This window comes from Pollachius pollachius (genome assembly GCF_949987615.1).
Source record: "Pollachius pollachius genome assembly, chromosome: 3".
Taxonomy (NCBI): Eukaryota; Metazoa; Chordata; class Actinopteri; order Gadiformes; family Gadidae; genus Pollachius; species Pollachius pollachius.
The window spans coordinates 21,082,561-21,105,288 of NC_136936.1; the positions used below are offsets into that span (position 1 = coordinate 21,082,561).

The 22,728-nt window shown below is 44.2% G+C and overlaps 1 protein-coding gene across 1 annotated transcript in view; it reads right to left on the reverse strand.

Moving 5' to 3' along the window:
- Positions 1 to 5,500: 5,500 nt before the first annotated feature.
- Positions 5,501 to 22,728, reverse strand: part of brip1 (BRCA1 interacting helicase 1) — a 30,614-nt gene continuing 13,386 nt past the window's right edge. Inside the window, exons 15-20 of the mRNA XM_079733469.1 lie at positions 15,114 to 15,273; positions 14,633 to 14,754; positions 9,882 to 9,994; positions 9,512 to 9,594; positions 8,560 to 8,874; positions 5,501 to 7,369 (exon numbers count right to left, since the gene is read on the reverse strand). Of these exons, the coding sequence (XP_079589595.1) occupies positions 6,471 to 7,369; positions 8,560 to 8,874; positions 9,512 to 9,594; positions 9,882 to 9,994; positions 14,633 to 14,754; positions 15,114 to 15,273 (1,692 nt within the window). The 3' untranslated portion in view covers positions 5,501 to 6,470. The remainder of the gene's footprint in view (positions 7,370 to 8,559; positions 8,875 to 9,511; positions 9,595 to 9,881; positions 9,995 to 14,632; positions 14,755 to 15,113; positions 15,274 to 22,728) is intronic.

The following is a 22,728-nucleotide window of genomic DNA, read 5'->3' on the forward strand; positions in this document are numbered from 1 at the left end:
TCCACCAGCCAAAGGATGAAACACATTCTTAGTGAAATATGGGCCCTTGGTGCTTGTGAAGACTGAGAACCAGTTAATTTGCGATACACTGCCAATTGGCTTTCTACTTAATTAATTCAGCTCAGTAAAAAGGCATGGGTTTTTAAATGTTTTGCAATGATGACACATTCAGGCAAAGGTCAAGCTGGTCAGCTTCATGTTCAGGTATTTCACATAAGGCTGCTATAAAGTCATCCACAAGACAAAATTGTAACCATTGTTCCAAAATAAAGACACTATAATGGCCATTTCAAAAGTGTGTTTTGATAAATTAATCATGCATTTCTCACTTAAGGAGTGACACAAATAAAAGCAGATTCCCAAGGGACAAGATCAGAGCTAATCTATTGACTCAAATCAGAAAGTCTTACAAAGTGTGGGTAGTTTCATTTCAACCTCAATTGACCAGTCAATCAAGGATAATCTTCTTAATCTGATAGCCCATGGCAATAATCTCAAACGGTTGGAAACGGTTGGTTTGATTGATTTTATGATTTTGATGCATGTATAGACATGCAAATACATGACATGCATTTGGAGTCCTATATAAATATAATTTTATGTTTTTTCCTTTGTTTATTTCTATTTTTCATAATCAGGTAAAATTATTACATTATTATTACTTTTAATAAATAATAATGAATAAAAAGGACTCAGTGAGAATAGAATGTATGTAAATTAATGTAAATTAAATAATAATTCTCCATCAGAATGATCTATTTTAATTAAACTGTAATCTTAGATAAGCAGAACTATACAAAACCAGAATTACCATGCTCAGGTCAATAACATTTTATGACAATTCATCTGTTCATGGGTGGCTTTTTTTTCTCAATAAAGACCGATCGAGTGTGTTACCCTGTACGCCATAGAGCAGAGATGCTGTCTAGATGCAAGCAAAATATTAAAGGAAAGAAGCTTAAGGATTTACAAATCAATATCAAGACTCAAGGTAAGGCATTCTGAGGACGTCTTGATGAATCTTAGGTCAGATTACAGTGCACAGGGTGATTGTGGAGGAGGATGCATATTGATTTTGGTGTAACCCTTTGTGCGTCCTATCACAGCATGTGGGAGCTTAGCAAGCAACAGAATCATGAAGCCACAAACATGAACAGTCGATACGAACAGTCTAGAAATAGGATGATATCTAACGCAAGTCACTACATAATGTGAACTATTCCCTAATGTAGTCAAACTACATCGCATAATCACGGTGGTAACTATCGTTAACACAGTACTTTAACCACGGTCGTACTTTAAGCACGATATGTTTACTCTTATTATATATATTTACTCTTACTTAACAATGAATCACTGGTTACACACGGAAATTAACCGCCGTGTCAACAGCGATCAATATGTCTGCCCCATCTGTCACACTCTACTCTTCCATTAAACTTTTATCCTGACAATATCATCACCTAAATAACTTCAATAAAACGGTGTACTTGTCGAATGATCATAATACAACTAAAAGTTATATCTCTCTAAATAAAATATATATATATTGATTTATATATATATAAATATATAATCAAAATTATTATATCAATTACATTGCAACTCTGTATATTCAATTGCCTTATTCAGGGGAAACAACACTTTAAATATACCATTATAAACATGACACAAAATAGATAAAAGTGCAACAGCAGGGATTCAAAAAGGGTACACAATAAAGGAGTAACTGGGCCCCTCACCCACCCTTTCCCCGGAAGCGCCCCAGCCTCTCCCACAATAGTGTCAAGTTCAAGACCCGAGCATGGATACGCATAATGCTGAGGAATTTCTGTCGTGATGTCTAGGCCACGGAAACCATTAGGCTTTAAGAACCCGAGACTCATGACCAAGCATATACAACTGTAGCAAAAACAAAGGCCTACAGTAAAACACAGAAGGAGAAAATTGGCCCTTAGGAAGAGGAGGCGTACCTGATCTTGCGCTGGGTGAACCGGGTAGCAGACCTCAGCAGCGATGCACGCTACAGGGGCCTCAGCTGAAGGGGCGTCTGGCCACGTGCAGCCTCTGCACCGCAGAAACCGAACAACACAGCACTGCTCCGGGTTCCAGATGGCATTATATTCTACATAGACAACACACACAAGCGAATACCAACATCTATAGGTTAGGAAAAACACACTTCAAAAGAGGGGAAGGGTGTGCTAAAGCTATATTATAGAATCAATGATGCACTATTATTTTAAACATCTGTTTTAGTGGTTCAGTTGTCATGAGATAAAATATCAAGGAAAAAATGGATTTAGATATAAATGGTGTTCAGCTTGTGCGCTAATAAAATCTTTGTTTCTTTCTACATCATCATGGGACGGGAGAGTGGATTCTCCATCTGTTCCAACCTACCGGTGAAGCTGTTGGCACAGTAGGGCTGCAGAGCGCTCTTCAGCGTCTGCAACAGGGCCTCACGCTGGACGACCAACAACGTGGAGCTGGGAGACCACGAGGGCTGAGACGGTGCACGTTGGCACTGGCATCTCGCTCCATTACGGCAAACTGGGAGTTTACTCAGAAGTGCCAGTGGTTTTAATTCACACACTGCCCTTTGAATCAGACCTGGAAATCAAATCATGGGTAAAAAATAATTCATAGCAATGAATGAATGAATAGAATACGTGAAAGAGATGTGGATACTGATTCATCGTTGTTTAAGTACCTTCTATGGCAGGGAGAAGTTCTCTTCCACATTTAGCGCAGTAAAGTCCCAATGCACATGGATCCTGGTCACTAATTTGCTGTAAATGTTGCAAACCATCACAAGAATCAACCTCAAGTCCATTTCAATAGTTATTTAACCAAAGGTAACATTTGGCATGGTGAATGTTTAAGGAGAACTTCTGGATTTTCCAACCCAGAGCCTGGGGGTGAAGGGACAAAGGTGGACGACTGAAATAGTGCTTGCTTTGGTCACTGACAGGCTCAGATTAAATTCTACCATTATGGTAAGGGTCACTACAGAGCAATACAACTTTCAGAGTGTGAGAGAGAGTTGAGATGAGTTGTTGCAGGAAGAGAACAGTGGAACCGTGAGAGCTGGAGAGCGGAGAGTTTGTTGATTTGGATTATGGAAAGCCTTATTTAGGGGTATGAACGAGATTCAGGTGAGAGTTGAGATAGTATGACAAAACGGAATGCAACAACGGGATTTCAGAGAGACGTCGGCTGAAGCTACTTGGTTTGACATAACAAAAAGACTGTGATCAAGCGAAATGTAGAGAAACAAGGTTTTTGGGGTTATAGTATAATCTGAGGAGCCCGTCAGTAGCAAAAACAAGCACTTTTAGAGGACGTTCATTGACGGACCCCATTTCTCTGAAGGATAACATTGCAGCCCGTTTCGTTGATTACGTATGTAGCGTTCTCGCTCAATAATGGATCTATCCCAATATCATGCTCCTCCTTAGTTCCTTAGGCCCAGAATAATCTGAAAATAAGATCCAGGTCGGAAACATCCTGAAGATGCCAAAAAAAAAAAAGGGTTCTAAATGTAAGCAAATTTTACAACACCAAAAATAGTTAAATGTGATCTGTGCATTTGAATAGCTCAACTAATTGCAAAACCTGTGGTATTGAAATTACATGCGTTTCACCAGAAATGGCGCAGTCCTACTCGTTTAATTTGAATGGATAGCAGTAATGTCTAATAGCGAATTAATCACTTACCACAAAACAATGGGGTACAGGGATTCCCTTGCCATTACCTTAACGCTAATCTCTTGTGTTGAAGACCCCTTGGAACGTTCCCTACGTTTTCGCCTGCAGTACCTCTGGATTTTAACACCTTTAATGACAAAACATTTGACCTTTTATAGCATTTTTGGCATCCTAAAATATACCACCTACATGTTGAAAATAAAAATCACGCAAGCATCCCATGGCAATACTTCTGTGCAACATTAGAGGAGAACCAAACCCCAACACCACTTGTCCATTGGCATCACGATGGAGTGTCCACAAAGATGTATGAGGGCTAGATTTTCCCCATCAGTTGGTTCAGTCCAGTAGTTAGCTAGAGCCATATATATACAGAGGCCAGGTTGGCCTTCGGCTCGTAAATCAATAAAAGGGGATTAAAAGCAGGTGTTTTAATATTCAGATTTAATCCTATTATACATTTATATAACGCTTTTATCCAAAGCGCTTAACAATATTGACTAACATTCACCCATTCATGCACATTCACACACCAACTTTTCCCTTTTTATCCAGATAGAACAATGCCCACCCATTTATTTGTTTACAGGCCAGTTCTGGCCTTTCCAATACTGCTGCAATGGTGACGTAACGCAGCCAATGTGGTGTCCATGTTAACACGTCTATGGCTCAGTCTATATATCAGACACCTGGGTGGGCACCCCCATGTCTGATGTCCCTAGAGGTTAGACGTGATATGGCTTGTAACGGCTATCACACCTGGTGGTAAAATAGGGGACCTTTCAATAAAGTAAATCAGCTCTTAAATGACTGATTCCAGCACAAATCTCGATCTTAACCGAAAGGGCAATTTCCCTCAACCTTTTCAGACACCAAAAAGAACAACAGTGTCGCTCTGCTGCGACGGTGTACACAATCCCCAGCCCCTGGGCCCCTACCTATTTGCTCGGGAGTGACCATAAGATATTCTGTGCAGGCGGAGCGGGGAAGAGCGGTGGGTGGTTCTTGGTGCTTTGCGTCCCGGCCGGCGGAGGTCTTTCTTGTGTACTTGGTTCGTGCTCCGGCCTGCAGGGCTGGGGATGCATCTAGCAGTCTGACGGGGCCCTGCTGTGTTTGTTTAGTTTTAACCTGGGGTACAGCCCGCGTTAGACGTGTCTCCTTCAGGTCTCTCTGTTCACGGGCCTGTTGTTTGGGCTCAGGAGGTATTCTTCCCCGATTGTTTCTGGTCTGATGTCGAGGAGGAGTGCTCCTCCCTGAATGGGACTGTCCCACGTGGAGCTCACCTGTTAATTTGATCCATACGCATGCATTTAGTGAATGTAGACTAACCCTAGTCCTCATAGGCTTGTAAGGATCTTCTGTTTTGGCATAAAAAGGAAGACTATGGAAGGTCGTTCATATTTTAATTGTTTATATAGAACCACTGACACTGCTTTAGCTACAGCGCCCCTTTCATGAACATATTTCACATAAAAAGAAAATGGGTTCATGAAATAACAAAAGGAATACAGAACCACTAACAAAGCCAGAGCCAGTCAAAGCCATTAACAAATCTCCCAGTCATGTGGAATACCTATTAGGGTGCGTTTAACACACATTTGTGTGCACTCCCCACGCATTGTTTGGATAATGATTTTAACGAGCAGCCATGCACAATTGAGTAAAAAAGTCTCTATGAGAAGCAGCTGATGAGCTACAGGAGTCTTTTAAAGGAAGAGTCATTTAATAGCTCATTCTGAGCACAAATCAACCATTAGTGTTAAGTTAAATATGAGTAGACAAATGATCTTAAAAGGATCCTGTTTAATTAGAATTTCATGTTACACTTTGACACTGATCTGCATTCAAAATTGAATAAGAGATACAATTTGGCCAAACGACAAATCACATAAGTTCATACGTACACAGACTTCCTCAATTAGAGCTTAGATGCTGTGTGAAAAGTAATTTGACCCCAAAAACCCACCCTAATGGCAAGGAAAACAGTAAAATGTTGGTAGTTTGGCTAAATTGCTCTGGTCGGTTTGAGAACAAGCTGATCCTTAGATTTCACTATTTGGTAATATGCGTTGTAAAATATAACCTTGCTGACCCAAAACACATGATATACATCACATTAAGTTTTAATTGCCACTGCTATTATCAAACAAATAAACATTTACAGCCAAAGGGCTGTCTTCGTCCTTTTAAAACCAACATCCAATCAAAATAATCAAGTAAAATAATTTTACTTGAGTCTTCAGTATTGCATAATCACAAAATAATTTTTGCCTGTATGTTTTTTTTCATGAAAAGAAATACAAAGAAATATACAAATATATCCAATTATATTTTTATTTTCCTCAAACAATTGTAAACCTCTGCACCACAAGCCCAAATTAGCCCCTCTAGTTTGTAGCCGATTATCACGCGAGTTCCTCATCCTCCTGATGCAGAGAACGAGGGCCTCTTAGTTCCGCTAAGTCAGGCGCGTCTGCACGGCCCCACTATATACATCTCATTAAGCGCTACAGACCTAGCCTCGCTATTTAATCACTCAGCCTTTTTAAAAAGAGACAGCGCATTAAAATAGCCACATGATTTAAATAACATTGGTAAGATAGGCTCGTTTTCTCCCACTGATAAGCGCGCTTAGACGGCCTTAATGGCCTTGATGAGGCCTGAGCTGTCACGCTGAATGAGTGGGGGGCTGCGCTGAGATATGAGCTGGCCTGTCTGGGGCCAGGGTGGAGGGCCTGCTCATCTAGGGGCATCAGTATTTACTTTGGGCTAGTTAACCACTGTGTTATGAGTGGAGTGGTCGGGTGGCTTTTACCTGGCGGAGTCGGGGGTGCTCTCTGCCTGGCGGACCGGGACAGGCGGTGAGCCCTGGTGCCTGGCTGCCTACTCTCACATTCCTCCCTCTGCTGCACTCGCACCTCCTGACCTGCGGACTCTGCCGTCTGCTGCTGACCGCAGGGCGGTGTCCGGGCCTGCTCCTCGACGCCGACCACGCTGCCTCTCGGAGGCTGATGACAGAGCGTCGGCTCTGACCCCGCGCTATCCCCAACCATGGAGACGACTGCGTCTCCAGGGCCGTTTGGGGCACATTCTTCTACATCTTTCCTTAGACTCAGCGTCTCTTGGGCTGGCCTGATGGGGATCACAAGGCCGTCTTTCCTGGAGGGCGACACGGGCATGGCCTCCTCCACTTCCTCATCCTCGTCCTCGAAAAGCTCTGGAGTGAAGAACAGCGTTTGGTCTTCCTCCTCCTCTACGTCGTCGTCGTCCTCCCCTTCCCGGACGTCTGCCAGAGGCTGCTCTCCGTGACAGCTGGGAGAGGTCGCCATGGCAGCCAGTCCCTGCACAGCCACCGGCACACCAGACAAACCGACACTGGTTTTGCCGGCATCGCCTCGCGAGCACGGTTCTGCATCAGGATGAGGAAGGTGCGTGTTGGGGGAACCCATTCCCTTGACGAGGTCAGGTGGTTCTGACTGCTGGTGGTGGTCGGGCCGGGCGATGTGTCCCTGCGCTCTGAAGAGGGGCCTCTTCGACGGGTTGCCCGCAGGCATGGAGCCATGCACAGGCGCCGGGGCTGGTGCGTGCGCCCTGGGCTCGGTGTCGTGGTGTGCGCGGGTCGGACACGCCGGCCCAGTGTTGGACATCTTTTCAGTGTCTGCAAAAAAGAAGAGGCTTTGTTATCAATTCAGTGTTGTTATCAAAATAACTTAAGAAAACTGTCCTGTAATAACCCCTTCTTTTCGGAATAGCATATAGGACAAATTCTCAGAAAAAAGAAAGCCTAAAAAATAAATGTATACACTTATTTATTCAATTATTAGCCCAGGAATTTTTTTATTAAGAATTGGGCGTCCACATAAGTGTTATTTTATAAGATGTGGGTTACATACAAGGAAAGAAAAAACATGAACTGCAATGTGTACGCTCAATATAACCCAAACAAAGGTCATGGGGATTTAATTAAAAGCAACAGTCCAACATCTGCTCATCCGCTCGCTCCAGTGCCACTCAGGCACGCAGGAGACCTTACAGTAATGAGGCAAGCCACTCAGCTCACCCCTCCTCCACGCAACCTTTCAAAGAGCCAAAACCAACCCCGCCCCCACTCCCCGCCACAGCCAGTATCTGCCTCCGCCACCCCTATCCACCACACCAAATTTAATGGAGCAAACAGCTCAACCTTGTCCTGACCCTTGAGACAATAGGTGCTAGGCTAGGCGATGTGCAAAGACGTCACCACAGCACATTATCTCATGGCAGAACATTTGCACGTTTGCTTGACGCACTGAAGGTAGCGCAGACCGCATTGGCTTTGAATGCTACCACCCTGCCAGGGTAGCAGAACAGGATGCTCTTGAAATCGGGTTATAAAATTGAGCATGACTCAATCAATTGTAAAATAAATACATTAAAAAAGAGGAAATGAACGGCAGTTAAGAGGGCCCTCTTAAATGTCCTTGTTATGGAATAAACATTGCATGTGATCATCCATCCTCTTTAATGTTGCTCTAGTGGATAACTTGTAATACAAATTCATGCATTGCCATATCAAGCACAGTTTTGGAATACCATCTGAGAAACCATTGGAAAGCATGACCTAAAAAGTGATCCAATATGAGGTTTCTATTTAGATGATTTCTATTTTACCCCCATTTAATGAATAATCTACCATAACATTTAAAATTCATTGACGCCAGGATATGAAAATATCTTGTTTAATTCTATCCCCATGATAAGCTCTACATTCTTGGATATCACCCAGACCATAAACCGGGTCTCGTAACGGTGAGTTTCTCTGTTTGTTTTAATTTGTCGTCATCTTCCTCCTGCATCAGTGAAGCTCACCTCCTCTCACACTAGCACCAGCCATCCCAGACATGATGGGATCAACAGTTGAAGACTGAGGGGGTTTAGTGTTCTTGTGGCTGCAGTCTTCGTGCCTGGCCGATGCGGACAGGGGGGCACACGCCGGTCCGTCCACCAGACCGAGGGGGGACTGCTGGCTGGCTGGGTGCTGCTTACATCCCGACGGGCTCTGGAGGACGCTGCCGTGGGTTGCTTCTGCCCCCTGCTGAAAGTGGGAGAACGCGGCCAGGGACTGCATGGCTCCGTTGAAGGTGTTGTGGTGCCGCACCAGCTGCCGCACCCACTTGGACAGGCCTGGAGCACAGAGGGTCACAATTAACCCCCGACACCAGCCAACGGCACATCAGTTTGTAAAATAGACTTTTATTATACATTATGTATATATATTTTGAAAATGTTTAGGCCTGTAGATTTTTCCACTCTGGGAAGGTAAAAGACAAAATTAAAAATAAATGTTGGACCCTGGAGTCATAAAAAGGCATCCAATCTAATAAACAAGTAATTATAAGAGACAATACACTGTAAGGTAGAAATATTTGTTCACCTCCTTAAGGGTAATAAATAATGCAACCTTTTGTAATGGATAACCATTGCCATCTAGTGTCCAAGCAGAGAGGCATCCACATAGACATCTCAAGTCCTTTATCATCAGTACAAAGTACTGATGATACCCAATTATAGTCCTTGAATTTGCCATGGATTAACTTCTCCGGAAGAAAGGGAAAAGTTGAATCGATTTTGAATGCACATTTGCAACTGGTTTCAGCTGGGCAGACAATATTAAAGTTAAAAAAATAAGAATTACAGCCTAATATGGTAATAGTGCTAAAAGCCAAAAACCCAAATGAAAGATAACATTCATGAAACAGTGAGATGGTCAATAGCATAGAACTAATTATTGGCTCTATAAGCAGGAACGCATTTCAGTCACCTGTGATGTACTTATTTGGATTATTCCGGAAACGGTCATCCACCAAAATGAGAGCACCCCAGTCGTTCTTGTGGCGGATACACCTGTAGAGAATGTAATAATACATAAAATATTATAATACTTTCTAAAGAAAAGTGTGATATCAAATCCTCATGCATCATAGACCCTCTTCACACAGGCATCATTGCAGGACAAACCCTTTTCTGCTCCCATTATGAACTCGGGTAGGGGTGGTAGAATAAACTAGAGAAGTTAAATAGCCGTGCCCTCGCTCGTGAAAGGAGCAGACCGATAATGAGTGTTACGAGTGACACCTATGTTTGTCGTCCTCTGACGTGTTTGTGAGAAGGGTCTTTTGTTGGACACTGACCTTCCCAGGGCCTGGTTTAGAGCGCGGTAGGCCTGGATCTCGTACCAACGGTTGCCTGGAAGGAGACCCCTACTTTTGCAGTGCTGATCGTTATACTTCATCTTGAGCTCCACCTGGGGGTCATCATCACAATACCATCAACCTTCGTAGCAGATCTCATGGTTAACGGCTCGCCGTATGGAGCTGTGGGACATCATCATGCAACCACATAAGCATGAAGCATATGGATCCAGTAAGGTGACCGTGTCACCGAAGGACACCTGAAGTCATTGGGTTACCGGCTGCCCCTCACGGACTGGTGTGGGGGGGGGGAAGAGGAAGACGGTGATGGAGGCAGATGCAAAGGAGGTGGTGCAGTCCATACGAGCCCGGCCACCACCCTCGCACACTAAAGGAAAGAAATACGCCAGGAAAGCATCCATCCATATGCGTCTGTCGCGTCTGTTTTTGTTTTTTGCGCTAACCTTTCAAAATTGACAAGTGAAAAGTTCAGCTGGCGTCTGACGGGCTGCAATGCTGGGTAGCCTTGGTGAGCACCGCCTCTAACTGCTTCTGACAGGTACCGCGTGTTTGCCCAGAGCACCCAAACGCACGGGGACAGGGCAACAGGTACACCTCCCTCCTCCCCCTCCCCTCCTTCGCGGGGACCGAGGTTACCGGGGCATCACGCAACAATGTCAGCGCCTTACTTGATTTGTGCCGCATCAACATAAACTAGTACCGGCACAGGAAAACATCTTGAATGTCACTCCAAAAAAGTTTGACGGTGACTAACTGCTACACCTCAGAAGCATGAACACACACACACACACACACACACACACACACACGGACACCAGCATCTCCTGTAAAAAAAAAAACATAAACGCCTTTGTGCAACTTGCAGAATGTACATATGTGAGGTCACCAGTCTTCTTCAGAGGATGTTTATAAAATATATAAATGATGTTGGCTATTCTCACATAGAACTGGCAGTGATGTAGTTGGATGTCGGATGAGTTGTCTTAAGAGACAGTAGCGGTTAACCAATCCACTCCTAAAACCCAACTTGCTGGGAACAGGATAGGCAAAGGGGGAGGGGGAGCAGCCCCGAGCCACTGGTGTCATCCAGATCCAATCACAGCCCGTTTTAGCATTCCACCCATCGCGTCTGTGATCCGTGACCATGTCAACGCTCAATGTGACGTGACAGCTTGCATATGTGAAAAAGCCAATTCTGGCTGCTAGCGAGTCTTCTAAATGTGCAAGAAAACCAGCAGCTAGAAGGGATTAGTTAAAATGTCAAGAGATTGCTCCCTTGCTCTGGCCCCGTCCTCCGCAGCTACCTGTTCGTCGCTAAAAACAGATCTGACCAATAGGCATGATTTGCAGCTGACTACATCGGCGCTTGAGAGCGTGTATGTGTGTGTGGGTGTGTGTGTCTATGTATGTGTGTTTGTATGTGTGTGTAGCAGTGTGCATGCCCCTGGCCGTCTGGGACATCTTGTGCCTGTCACTGAGATTGTGAAGCGCCTCATTTGCCTCGTGTGGCATAGCTGACAGCAGAGTGGTTCATCCTTAGACAATTGACGTGTCTATACATACACACTCGCTAGGGGTCATGCAACAGATGCCCCCCCACACAGAGAGCCTGATAAACAACGACTACAGCCGAGACGGAAAGAAAAACATGCCCTGGTTCAAAGTTATTATCAATCCATCTGTTAAAATGCTTGAAACTGCGTCCAAAGAAACACATTTATAAATACAGACATAAATGAATAGAACTCGTACAACTCGCATATTCATTGGATATACAAAAGCGAAGTTTAGTGTTAAAACAAAAAACACACCACACCGATTACATCTGAAAGGAATTGCATTCAGACCAGGCATTATTGCGGGCCTCAAACTCTGTGATGTGAAATGACGCAGCTAGAGATTTAAGTTGGATTATTACTTTAAAAGACGAAACTAGGCTGGATCTAGTTGCATGGCATCAGAATGGCTTCTCAAGAACGAAGACGCATCATTGGTCATGGTTTCTGTGATGATATCGGCTACTCCCTCACAAATGCGACCAGGAAGCCTGTACACATTTCAGACGACATTGAGAGTCCCCAAATGGATGTTTTGTGCCTTTGGCATAACCTGTCATGCTGTATAGCGTTTCAGTTACCACCGGATCTCTCGAGATGCATTCGAAGAGCAGATCTTGAAAGGGGTCAAATATTAACCCTGGCAGTGGAGTCTGCATGTTAATGGGATATTAATTTGAATGCACTGTTTATTGTTGTAGAACTGCCACAGGGAAGCATAATTAACCCAACCACTTGATACCTGTGAACCCCTCAACCCTAAAGCTATCTTTCTGCACACTCGCTAAGAATTCTCTCACGTTACCTTCATTGAAGCATCATAGCGGAGAGACAAAGGTTTGGTTTTGTGCCTTAACGTGTCTACAGGCCCTTTCATTAGGCTCAGGGAGATGCCATATCAGCTGTAAGTGTCTTTTTACTGCCTGTTAAAGCCACTGAATGTTTCACCGACTCACGAATGGACCCGCTGGTTCACTGTAAGGCATGACATTGAAAAAACACTTGCTTACATATACATAAATAATTCCCACTGTAGAGCAGCTTTGTCCACGGAGGCCTTTTAATGCGGCCTTTGATCTCCGGGTCACAATAACACAACGGGCCAGTTAAATCTCGTGCCGTGTCTGAGGCCTTTTACTGTGTTAGGTTGTGCACCCAACACTGTTTTTGTCTGTCTGGGAATGCGGCTTGTGATAGTATTAAGTGTGCTGTAATCTTTAAAAGTGGAAAGAGGCTGAGGTGTGCACTCCTGAGCCGAGCAGTGGGGCGCGCCTCTATTAACGCAGGGCAGAGCGGGTGAGGTAACACGGTCGTGGCCTGCGCAGCAGAAATGTGCGTGTTATAGAGCCAAGTGCCTGCGGTACTGCGGCGGAACTGTTTTAATGAAGAGTGTGGTACGTATAGAGACTCTGTGTGTGTGTGTGTGTGTGTGTGTGTGTGTGTGTGTGTGTGTGTGTGTGTGTGTGTGTGTGTGTGTGTGTGTGTGTGTGTGTGTGTGTGTGTGTGTGTGTGTGCACGCGCCCGCGCGCGCATCTTATACAGAGAGTGTACATTTACGTCCACTCTAGCGGTGGGCAATATAGATGAATTCATTTGAATATGTTTAGAGATTATTACATCAACGATAATAAAGACAATGCTATATATGTATTTTGCATCAGACCGATCTGTCTGTGTCCATGCGCACGGGGATTGGTGGCAAAGCAGGAGTGAATGAACGTGTCTGACCCAGTAGCGGCTCTGAGAGAGCGCTAGAGGAAGTGGCTCTGAGCGCTAGAGGAAGCGGCTGTACGAGTGTAAAACAGTTTGGCGGGTCTGCAGTGGTGCCTCAGCAGAAGCACTGGCCGGGGAGCAGTCATTAGTTTCAGCTTCCCCCCTAGGCAGCCGTAATGGGGTCAACTAGCGAGACATTTACTCTGCATGCCCTCCAGGTCTTCTCCAGGGGGGCATAAACCCCTGTTGCAAGGATACCGATTCAAAAGGGAACCGGGCAATGACCAAGATGGATGGAGGTGCGAAAGCAACAAAGCCATTCACCGTTGTTCATTACAGGGGCAATTCACCTAAAGCATATATGCCTCTGCATATATACACGGGATACCAAATACTGAGTATTGTTTTGATATCCGATCTCTCAGGGAAACATTTGGTACTCAAAGCCCCACTGTAAGGCTGGCTCCCCTGTGGGCTATGATTTAAGACCAAGCTAATCCACAAAAGTCTTTCGTTCCGTGGCAGAATGGTCAGAAGGGTCTGAAGGTAAGAAAGGAGGGTGGAGTCGAAGTGGGGAGATGAGGGGTGGAAGGAGATTTTGAAATGTAAAGGTCATGCCTCTCTTGTGCCCTGAAGGACACGGCAGAGCCCCAGGATGGAGAGAGCAGGGTTGTTACAGAAAGAAGAAAAGGAGGCTAATTTATTCCTGTGAACATCCGTATCACTATAATCAGATGGAGACTATTGACTCGTTCTTCCGACCTGCGGCTAGTATGCCAGTGCCAGAGTCCTGCACGGGTCTTATTATGCAAACCCGCACCCGCCCGTACCCGCGATACTTAAAACAGGATCCGACCCGTGTTCCCACAGTAGCACGTATTACATTCCGCACCCGACCCGCTATAAATTCATATCGACGCCCGACCCGCACCCGAAGAAAAATTAGACACATTAGTTGGAACGTCGGGGAAGTACACTATGTGGTGTTTGGCCTGGTGCTTTAGATGCTGTGCAAAAAAAGCACATCATCCACTGTTGACAGTTTCAGTTGAATCCTCCGCTCCTGAATAACATATCCAGCAACGGAGAAGTCACACTCGCAATCGCAAAACCCGCGTCCGACCCGCGTTGTTCAGGTGTCCGACCCGACTGATATATTTATCAAAATATTTATCAGTAATAGATTGAAAAAAAAAAAAAGAGAAAGTCACATTGGCATGTTGATTTACCGTCTGTGCCCCTAAAATGTCTGGTTGTGCCCCTAATATATTCAGTTAGGGGCCACAGTGCTCCTAGTGAAAAAGGTTAGTCTGGAGCCCTGTATAATATTACATAATATATAGAGATATAAATAACCAGCACAATAATCAACAATGTCACGTGGACATATCGTCTTGATCTAGAGAACAGTGCATGATTCTAATACAGTGTTAAACAGTATAATTATAGTCTTTTCCAGACCTGGAGGTCCTTGATGTTGGGGAAGGGAATGCCGATGGTGACCACTGCCCTGGCATTGTCATCCGTGAAATCCAAGCCTTCGCTTACTTTACCCCTGCAGACAGCAATCAGCAAGGCCCCGTCTGTAGCACAACGGAGGAATACGGAATTTGGACAATCCTATTTTATTATTCTCCTTATTTCTAATTATTTTTGATATCTTATCATATCAGTAAAATCATGCAAAATAAAAGTATGGCAACATTTATCTCTTTTAATCGATAATAAAAAGTTAATGTCAGTATAGTATGCTTGGCATCTATCTCAATCACTCTGTTAAATCATGGTGTAAATCATTGGAAGCATGATAAAATGTTTAATAGTAAGATTATAAAGACAATTTTTGGAAGAAAATATTACATACAATCAAAAAACACAACAAACCCTCCCTCAAGTGCCAGAGGACTGTCTAGCAGGGAGCCCTAGTGTGCAGGGATCTCACCTCGCTCCCCTGGGTGTTGGATGGCGTGGTAGTACTGCTGCAGCAGCTCATCAAAGTCTCCCTTGGCGCCGCCACGGGGCTCTGTGATCACAGTCTTCCTCTCCTCCATCTTCTCCCACAGACCCGTGTTGATCCAGCGATCTCGCACTTTGTCCAGCATCTGTCAAAAGCACAGAAGGGGACAAAGTTTTGTGTGATCCTGAGGTTCCTCCTCTTACCAATAGTAAATATTCCTAAGAGTTTGCAGATCCTTGTTACTAGATGTGAAAGCTGCATAATGCGGTGCTTTAGACAATTGGGTCACAAAAAGAAGGTACATTAGAAACACCCAACTTGCCTCTAGCTTGTTTAAAAATATTTTCTGCTTGACCTTTGAACAATGAGCTAGTCAAAATAAAGATTTCTGAAGCCAGAAGGGCAAATATCAATACAACTAATGGTTTCATGGTTTTTGCATTGAACAAAAAACGATTGACTGCACATATTACAAATGCAACATATTGAATGGCTGATCAAAGCTCATAAATCTGATGACCTCCTCTGATGTTTTCTTCTTTTGTAAGGATTTCCTTCCGACTATAACTACACTGGCGACAGTGATGAGATTAGCCACATTCCACTGACCAAGCCTCTGAAATATATATTCCAAAGAAAATCACTGTTGCTGCGCTATTGTTGGTGCAAAAAGTCAGCAAGTCTCAGGGGAAGAACATTGATCTAAAAGCCCTCTCCTCTCGCGGAGGTCCATTCGTGTCTGTGCACTGCACATTTTATCCTTGAATAAGCATGGCTTCACAATCACAGTCCATCTCCACTGGCTTGGAAATGTGTTAGAGGGGTCAAGTAGAAGTTCTTCTTGTCATCAGCAGAAAACTTCTCACAGCAGGCTCCTCAGAGTCAAGATGTTGGCTCCGGGCCGGCGCCGTTCAGGAGCAGAGTCCCGAGACGTGCCGGGAAAGGACGGGAAGGGAGCCGCCACTCGTGACGGGCTTGTCCCTAAGTGTGAACCGGTCCTGTTTTTCTGCATCGACAGATATAAAGCTGTACACCTAGTGAAGAACACCACAAGTATCATGCATGCAGACAAAAGGAGGGCCAGGGTGTGGGAAGGCAGGGGGGATTCGTAGGGGTGGTGGGTTGTGGTGCTGAGACGATGCTGCAGCGCTGAGTCCCTGGCATGCTAATGTGACCGCTTCCAGAATCGTGAAATGAAGCGCAAGGCAGATTTCATCAGGTCGGTGCCTCCTTGAACAAGCAGGGCCAGGAAGTAGCCATCAATAAAACATGGCGCGTTCACTGAAGACACAGCGTTTACATCGACAAAGGCTCCCCTCCTGCTTTACATGTACCTTCCCACCCGGCAAACTGTTTGTCCCACAATTGCTTTCCAGTTCAATCTTGCCTGCGGCCGTAAATTATTAATGTTATGTACTTTAGGCAGATCTGCCACTAAACAAATCCACCATTATCTGCAAGGCTGCGCAAAGATGAAGAGATGGCCGTGTTACAGAGAGCAGCCGGCCTGAATCCCTGCCACAATGGATGGGCCGAGGAGGTCCTGTCAGCACAGAGGATCTTCCACACGTGGCCAACATTCTTCATTTCGGCCACGAAATGACGGGTAACCCGATAATGGCCAGAGCGTAACCTGATAATAATAAAACACCAAATGCCCTTTTTTTTCCAAGGGCACAGAAATTGCACAAAGAGCCCTCGTTTACAAAGTTGTTTTCATTCCCCATAGCTGTCATTTCTTAGCCTTATGGGATTTATGGGAAGTGGTGGACACACAATCCACTGCCACTATATGGCCAGCCACCATTTGTGTGTCGCTGGCGGTAATGTTCCCTAATGCTTTTATCTGGCAGACACTGTGAGTAAACATCACTGTCTGGATGAGACACAGCCATTTAATTACATCCGTGGTGTCGGTATCCCTCATCGTGAGAGAGTGGAGTCTGCTGGGGGAGCCGTGGAGCCGGCCGGGCTGAGGCGACAAGCTGGCGGCCTTGGAAACGGTTAGCCAATGCACAATCGAGAACAGCCAAAACACCCAAATTGTCTTGAGTGCTATACTACATCTCCATTAACATACGTTATACCCTTGCCATTTACTCATTACTTCTTTTAAGCCAAAAGTGATACAATTATATTTTACTTAAAAAACAAATGGATAGTTTTTGCAATCCATAAATCTGTTCATAAAAAAATTACATGCAAACATACAATCAAAAGACAGTGCATACAAACATGTATTCACATGAATGAGTAAAAGGCGCAGTTTCCCGGCTCTTTGGCAAAAAATAACATAATCTTTTGGAAACTGCTCAAACCTGGTGTCAAAGCTCCCAAAGGGCAAAATTCCCTTTCATTTAAATTTTGCAGTCCACATTATGCTGCTTTATTTGCAGTTTCCTCAAAAAACAATACCGGAAACGTACTTGACAAATATAGCGTTCCTCCATTGAACTGTGTGTGTAGCAGCATACACACACATTCATAAGTAATGTATGGCGCTCCTCTCTTACACAGTACGTGTTGCTACGGGCCCCACATCGGGGTAGTGGACTGCGACCGACTGGGGCGTAATGTGAAATGTCAATTTGCGATTTTGCCTTACCTTCCGCTCAGCCAAACAAACAACGGCAGCATCCCAGCAGTGCCCCACAAGTCTTACAATATTGTGTACACACACACACACATACACACACACACACACACACACACACACACAAGAATAGAAACAATAACCATTGCCCAATAAAGGATTTGCGCCAAAATAGGACAAAAGTGAGTGTAATTCACACAAACGCTGGTGAAATCCTCTTGCTTTAGTAAATATCATTGGAATTCATTACTAAGTAATAGGCTCATTAAGTAAGTATTAGTTAGTGGTTTGGTTCATTAAGAAACACGAACCGCATAAAAAGATATTATCTCATAATTATGAGAAAATATCCTGTAATGACTGCATGAATATTCCAAAAACAAGATCCATGAAAGAACATCTTGATGTGTAACAAAAACAATACGTGAGACAAAAGCAAATCAATGTCAGATCACATCTGCACAGTACCAAAGGTTCCAGACTCGTTTAAAGAGTATTTTTGGTTGGGCTCTGGGGGCGTAATGTGGGATCAAATCTTTTCCTTGATGTTTTTATGTTAGGCAAGGTTAAGGAGGGCGATTCCATTCAAAAACATAAACCCTAAAAACACATATCCTCATAAATCCAATGAGGATAGTAATTATCTAGTATCCAATCTAGATGTTGGAGGAAATATGCTACAAGCAGATCAAAGACCCTACAAAACATAAGCCACAGGCCGTTACAAGTACCCCAATGTTTTAAACCTCAAAATAAATTGAACCTGATGAAATGAAGCATCTGACTCGTCGTGCCTTTGAAGCTCCCAGCTCGCTCCTCACAAACATCCCTACCGGCCTTTCACATACGAGATGTTCTAGGCAGATATGCATGTTTGTATATTTGTTTAGATTTATTGTATTATTTACCTACATAAAGTTTTGACACAACTGAGACAGCAGTTGGCCACCATATATAATCCATTCTACTAAATTATAATAGATACTGTCAATTACCCTTAGCTTTAGACTACAGATCCATTATACAGTCCCATTCTCACCACAGAGCAATGCCAAACACGGATGGTAAATTCCACCATGTAGGAAAAGCCCATTATACAATGTTTAGGCCACTTCCAGAACTCAAACCCAGAGACAATGCCAGAGCCACACAGATGGAGTGAGCATAATTTAGCACGCCAGCGCAACAAAAAGGCACAACAAACAGTTAATTATTCATGGTTGCATTTTGCCATGGTGGGCGACAGCCTAAAGTGGGCCAGATCTTCTCGCCTGCCGGGACCCAGCAGTGGGTCCTCGCCACGGGAGCAATGACCTGCACTTCCTCTTTGTATTTTGTTCACCCTCTCCCTCACCGTAGCCGGTCCTCGTAAAACACCGGCCCTCCCCCCAGGTGTCAGTCAGCCAGTCAGCTGTGTGTTGGCTGCACGTTACAGCTCTGCTGGCTGCCTACTGAATTATAGACGTGGGGTTTTGAGGCCATGAATTAATATAACATGTGGCCAGGAGGAGCCACGGTCTTGCCTCTCACACACACACACACACACACACACACACACACACACACACACACACACGTCACCCAAACACAACCGCAACACACAACCTCACACAGCGCCACCGCTCTGGAGACGCCTTGTAGAGTGCGGTAAATTATTCAGCCTCTAAACACGACGCCGGCCGTCACGCCAAGGGGTGGTGCTGAGCAGTGCCCCGCACCACCTGCCACCTCCGGGACCGCCCGCCCCGCAGCCCCGTCGTCTGCCCCTTCTGCCACCCTCGGCGTGGCGATGGAGCGCCACATGGGGAGGGGTGAGACGAGGGGGGGAGTGGGCTGTTGGCTTCAGGAGGTGAGCCGCCTTTGTCTCGGTCTTGAGCTGTTGGGACTCAGTAGCCGTGCCGACATGGTGCGCAGGAACAGGCAGACTTCACACATGCAGATGTATCAACACAGGTGGGGGACGAAGAGGGGCAGCGGGCCAGAGAGGAGTTATGAATATATGAATGCAACTGGGGGCTGGTGTAGTTCTTATTATAACCATCCAGCTCCTTTACATTCATCCCATCTATGTCAGATCTCTTGATGATCCAGACAGGACTTTAAGGCCACTGAAAAGGACCATTCGTTTTTGAAGCACATCAGTAGCTCCCTTTTCCAATGTTTGATCAATCCTCTTTGAACACTTAAAATCGATTATAAACTAGGTGCCATTTTCAAGCAGAAACAAGGCTTGCCACAGGGTGGGCCTTCTATCCTACTTGCTTTTTTAACATACATTGATCGATTCCGACCCCATCCATTTCTAGGCAGGGTCATTAAAGTTATGGATAAGCATAAAGTTGTTGCAAGAATTAAGTCAAAGAAGCACAAAAGATAAAACAGAGCAAGAATACCATTAGTTATAAAAGAAAGGTTCTAGCCCCACTTATTGTGTTGTGCTTTTGTCTACAATGTGTCAAATCAAACAAATTTTTGTTTTTTATGGAGATAAAACACAATGGTGAAGCAAGTTGAATGACTTCTCAAATATTAAGGCAAACGATTTTGGCGCAATGGATTCATAAAATTAAGGCAAATTTGTGGAAGTTATTTCCTCTCACTAAATAAGCGGCCATGGACAAATAAGAACTGTACATTTAATGTAGAGGAAAAAAACGACTTATTTTCATTTTGTTTTATTTATAGGTAATGAATTGCTTTAAGTCATGGAACGTTATTTGATGAGCAAATGGCTGCACTGACTCATTATTTCTGGGAAATTTATTTTGGCAGTAGAAATCAATTGCCCAAAACTATAAACTACACAAAGATTTAAATAATTTAAGTATTGTGTGATCTATTGTGTGAACAAATTATTAAATTTGCATAATATACACAAATAACATTACAATTTGTTAACTCATGTTTTTGCCAAGTTAGTTTTTATTACACCGGTTGTTGTGCAAAGAGCAGGATGGTAGAGGCTATCTTTCATTTAGAAACAGCACAATGTGTAAAACAGCCAGCCAGGGCAGCAGTGGAGCCAGTTATACCAGGACTGCAGTAACCCCTACATTTTCCACTGTAAAAGATCATATAAAACATTTATCTAAGCTCAAACATTCAGCGTTGACAAAAAAGTCCTCCCCTCAACATGATACGCACAAACACACACACTCATAAAGACGTGGATTAAGATGCATAAACACTCAAATTACCATGGAGGATAAAGAAATTACTAGCAGTGTAGCAACGTTTTACATTTGTACTATGATCAGCGATATTTTATGATCGAACAAATTCCCAAAGGAGTTTGCTCCACTATATCGATGATATGTTGATAATATGTATTCTGCTGATAACACTGAGCAGCAGTGTATGAGCAGATCTTCTACTAGGTGATTGATACTGATAGTCTCTCAGATACCCTCAGAGCATGTGTGTGTGTGTGTGTGTGTGTGATGCATGCAGGGTTTGATTTTGACACACACCAGCCATTGACACCTCCATACTCCATACTCCTCCATACTGCTGCTCACCCACTACCACCACCACCCTGGCCACTGGACAAACACCAGCCCAAGGCAGGGTCTGGGCGCATCTTCGTAGACAGAAAGGCGACATCGCCACTAATAGCCTTTATCTTAATCTCCTTTAAAAGCATCTTGTATTTCCCTCCCCCTCCCCGCCACCCTCCAGATCCTTCACCTCTGTAACCCCCCAGCTGGCCCCTCCTCCCCTGTGCCCCGTGTTGCTGGGTCCCTTCCTGCGAGGCTAGGACCAGACTGCCCGGGTGGCTGGGGCTTTAATGGGCATTAACCGGGGGGCTGTTGAATCCAAAGTGCAACAAAGCCGCAGCGCCCGCAGTCTGTCTGGGGAAAACTGGGGCTATGTCTGCACGCGTGTCCGTGTGTGTCTTCATTACCAGAGGACCCTATGTCGGAAAACCACACATGCCCGACCTCCAGCAGTCCAGCGAGGTTTGCTATATGTTATAGCAGTTGAAATGCCAGAAGATGAACGAGATAATGCAAAAAACTAGGATTGTTCAAGGAAGTACAATAATTAATAAGATTTGTCCTTAATTATCTGGTCAAAAATATCATGAGTTACATTCCAGCGTATGATATCCCAGAGCGTGTCTTCACTGAAAATCACACTTACTATTACAAATTACATCTCATGCACACAACAATTTGAACCATACATGTTCTTATGTACGGTTAATACTTATTGGCTACGGATATTGGTTTTAGGTTAAAACTGTGCCGTATAATATGTTTGACAACCAAAATACATACACAAATTCAACATTTTACTGCAGCAATGTTACAAAATGTGCAGTCCTCGTGAGAGCGTTGCAAGATAGCGAGACACTGGATAGACAGCAGAATGACCTTGCTGGTCTCCCTGTGTCTCTGGTAGAGCCAATGGAAATGGATTGCATTGAAAAGGGACGTCTAGAGTTGTTCCTGGCGTCTTTCACCACTTTATACACGGTCACAAACAAGCAAGCTCGCACAAACGGGTGTGCTGTGTACTCACGCATGCTCGGTCACACACACACACACACACACACACACACACACACACACACACACACACACACACACACACACACACACACACAACACACACACACACACACACACACACACACACACACGTCACAAGGCAGACGGGACTTAGTGGCACCAACAAGGCATCCAGTCTCCAATTAATACCCCCAGCTCCTCGTATGCCCTCCTCTCTTCATCTTTAAGAGGCATCTCTGGATTAAATATTAATGCATCAGCAGAGTGAAATCGAGATAGAGAACTCTTACATGATCCATCAAATAAATATAAATAAATGTGATTGCATATATATATATTTTTTTAAAAATATATACAAACATAATAACCAGTAATTATAACAAATATATTTTAAAAACAGTAAATTGCAAAAAAAACAACAACGCAGCCAGAAACATGTCTGCTCTATTCAAACGTCAAGCACGTCAATGTTGGAAGCGATATGAATTTTACT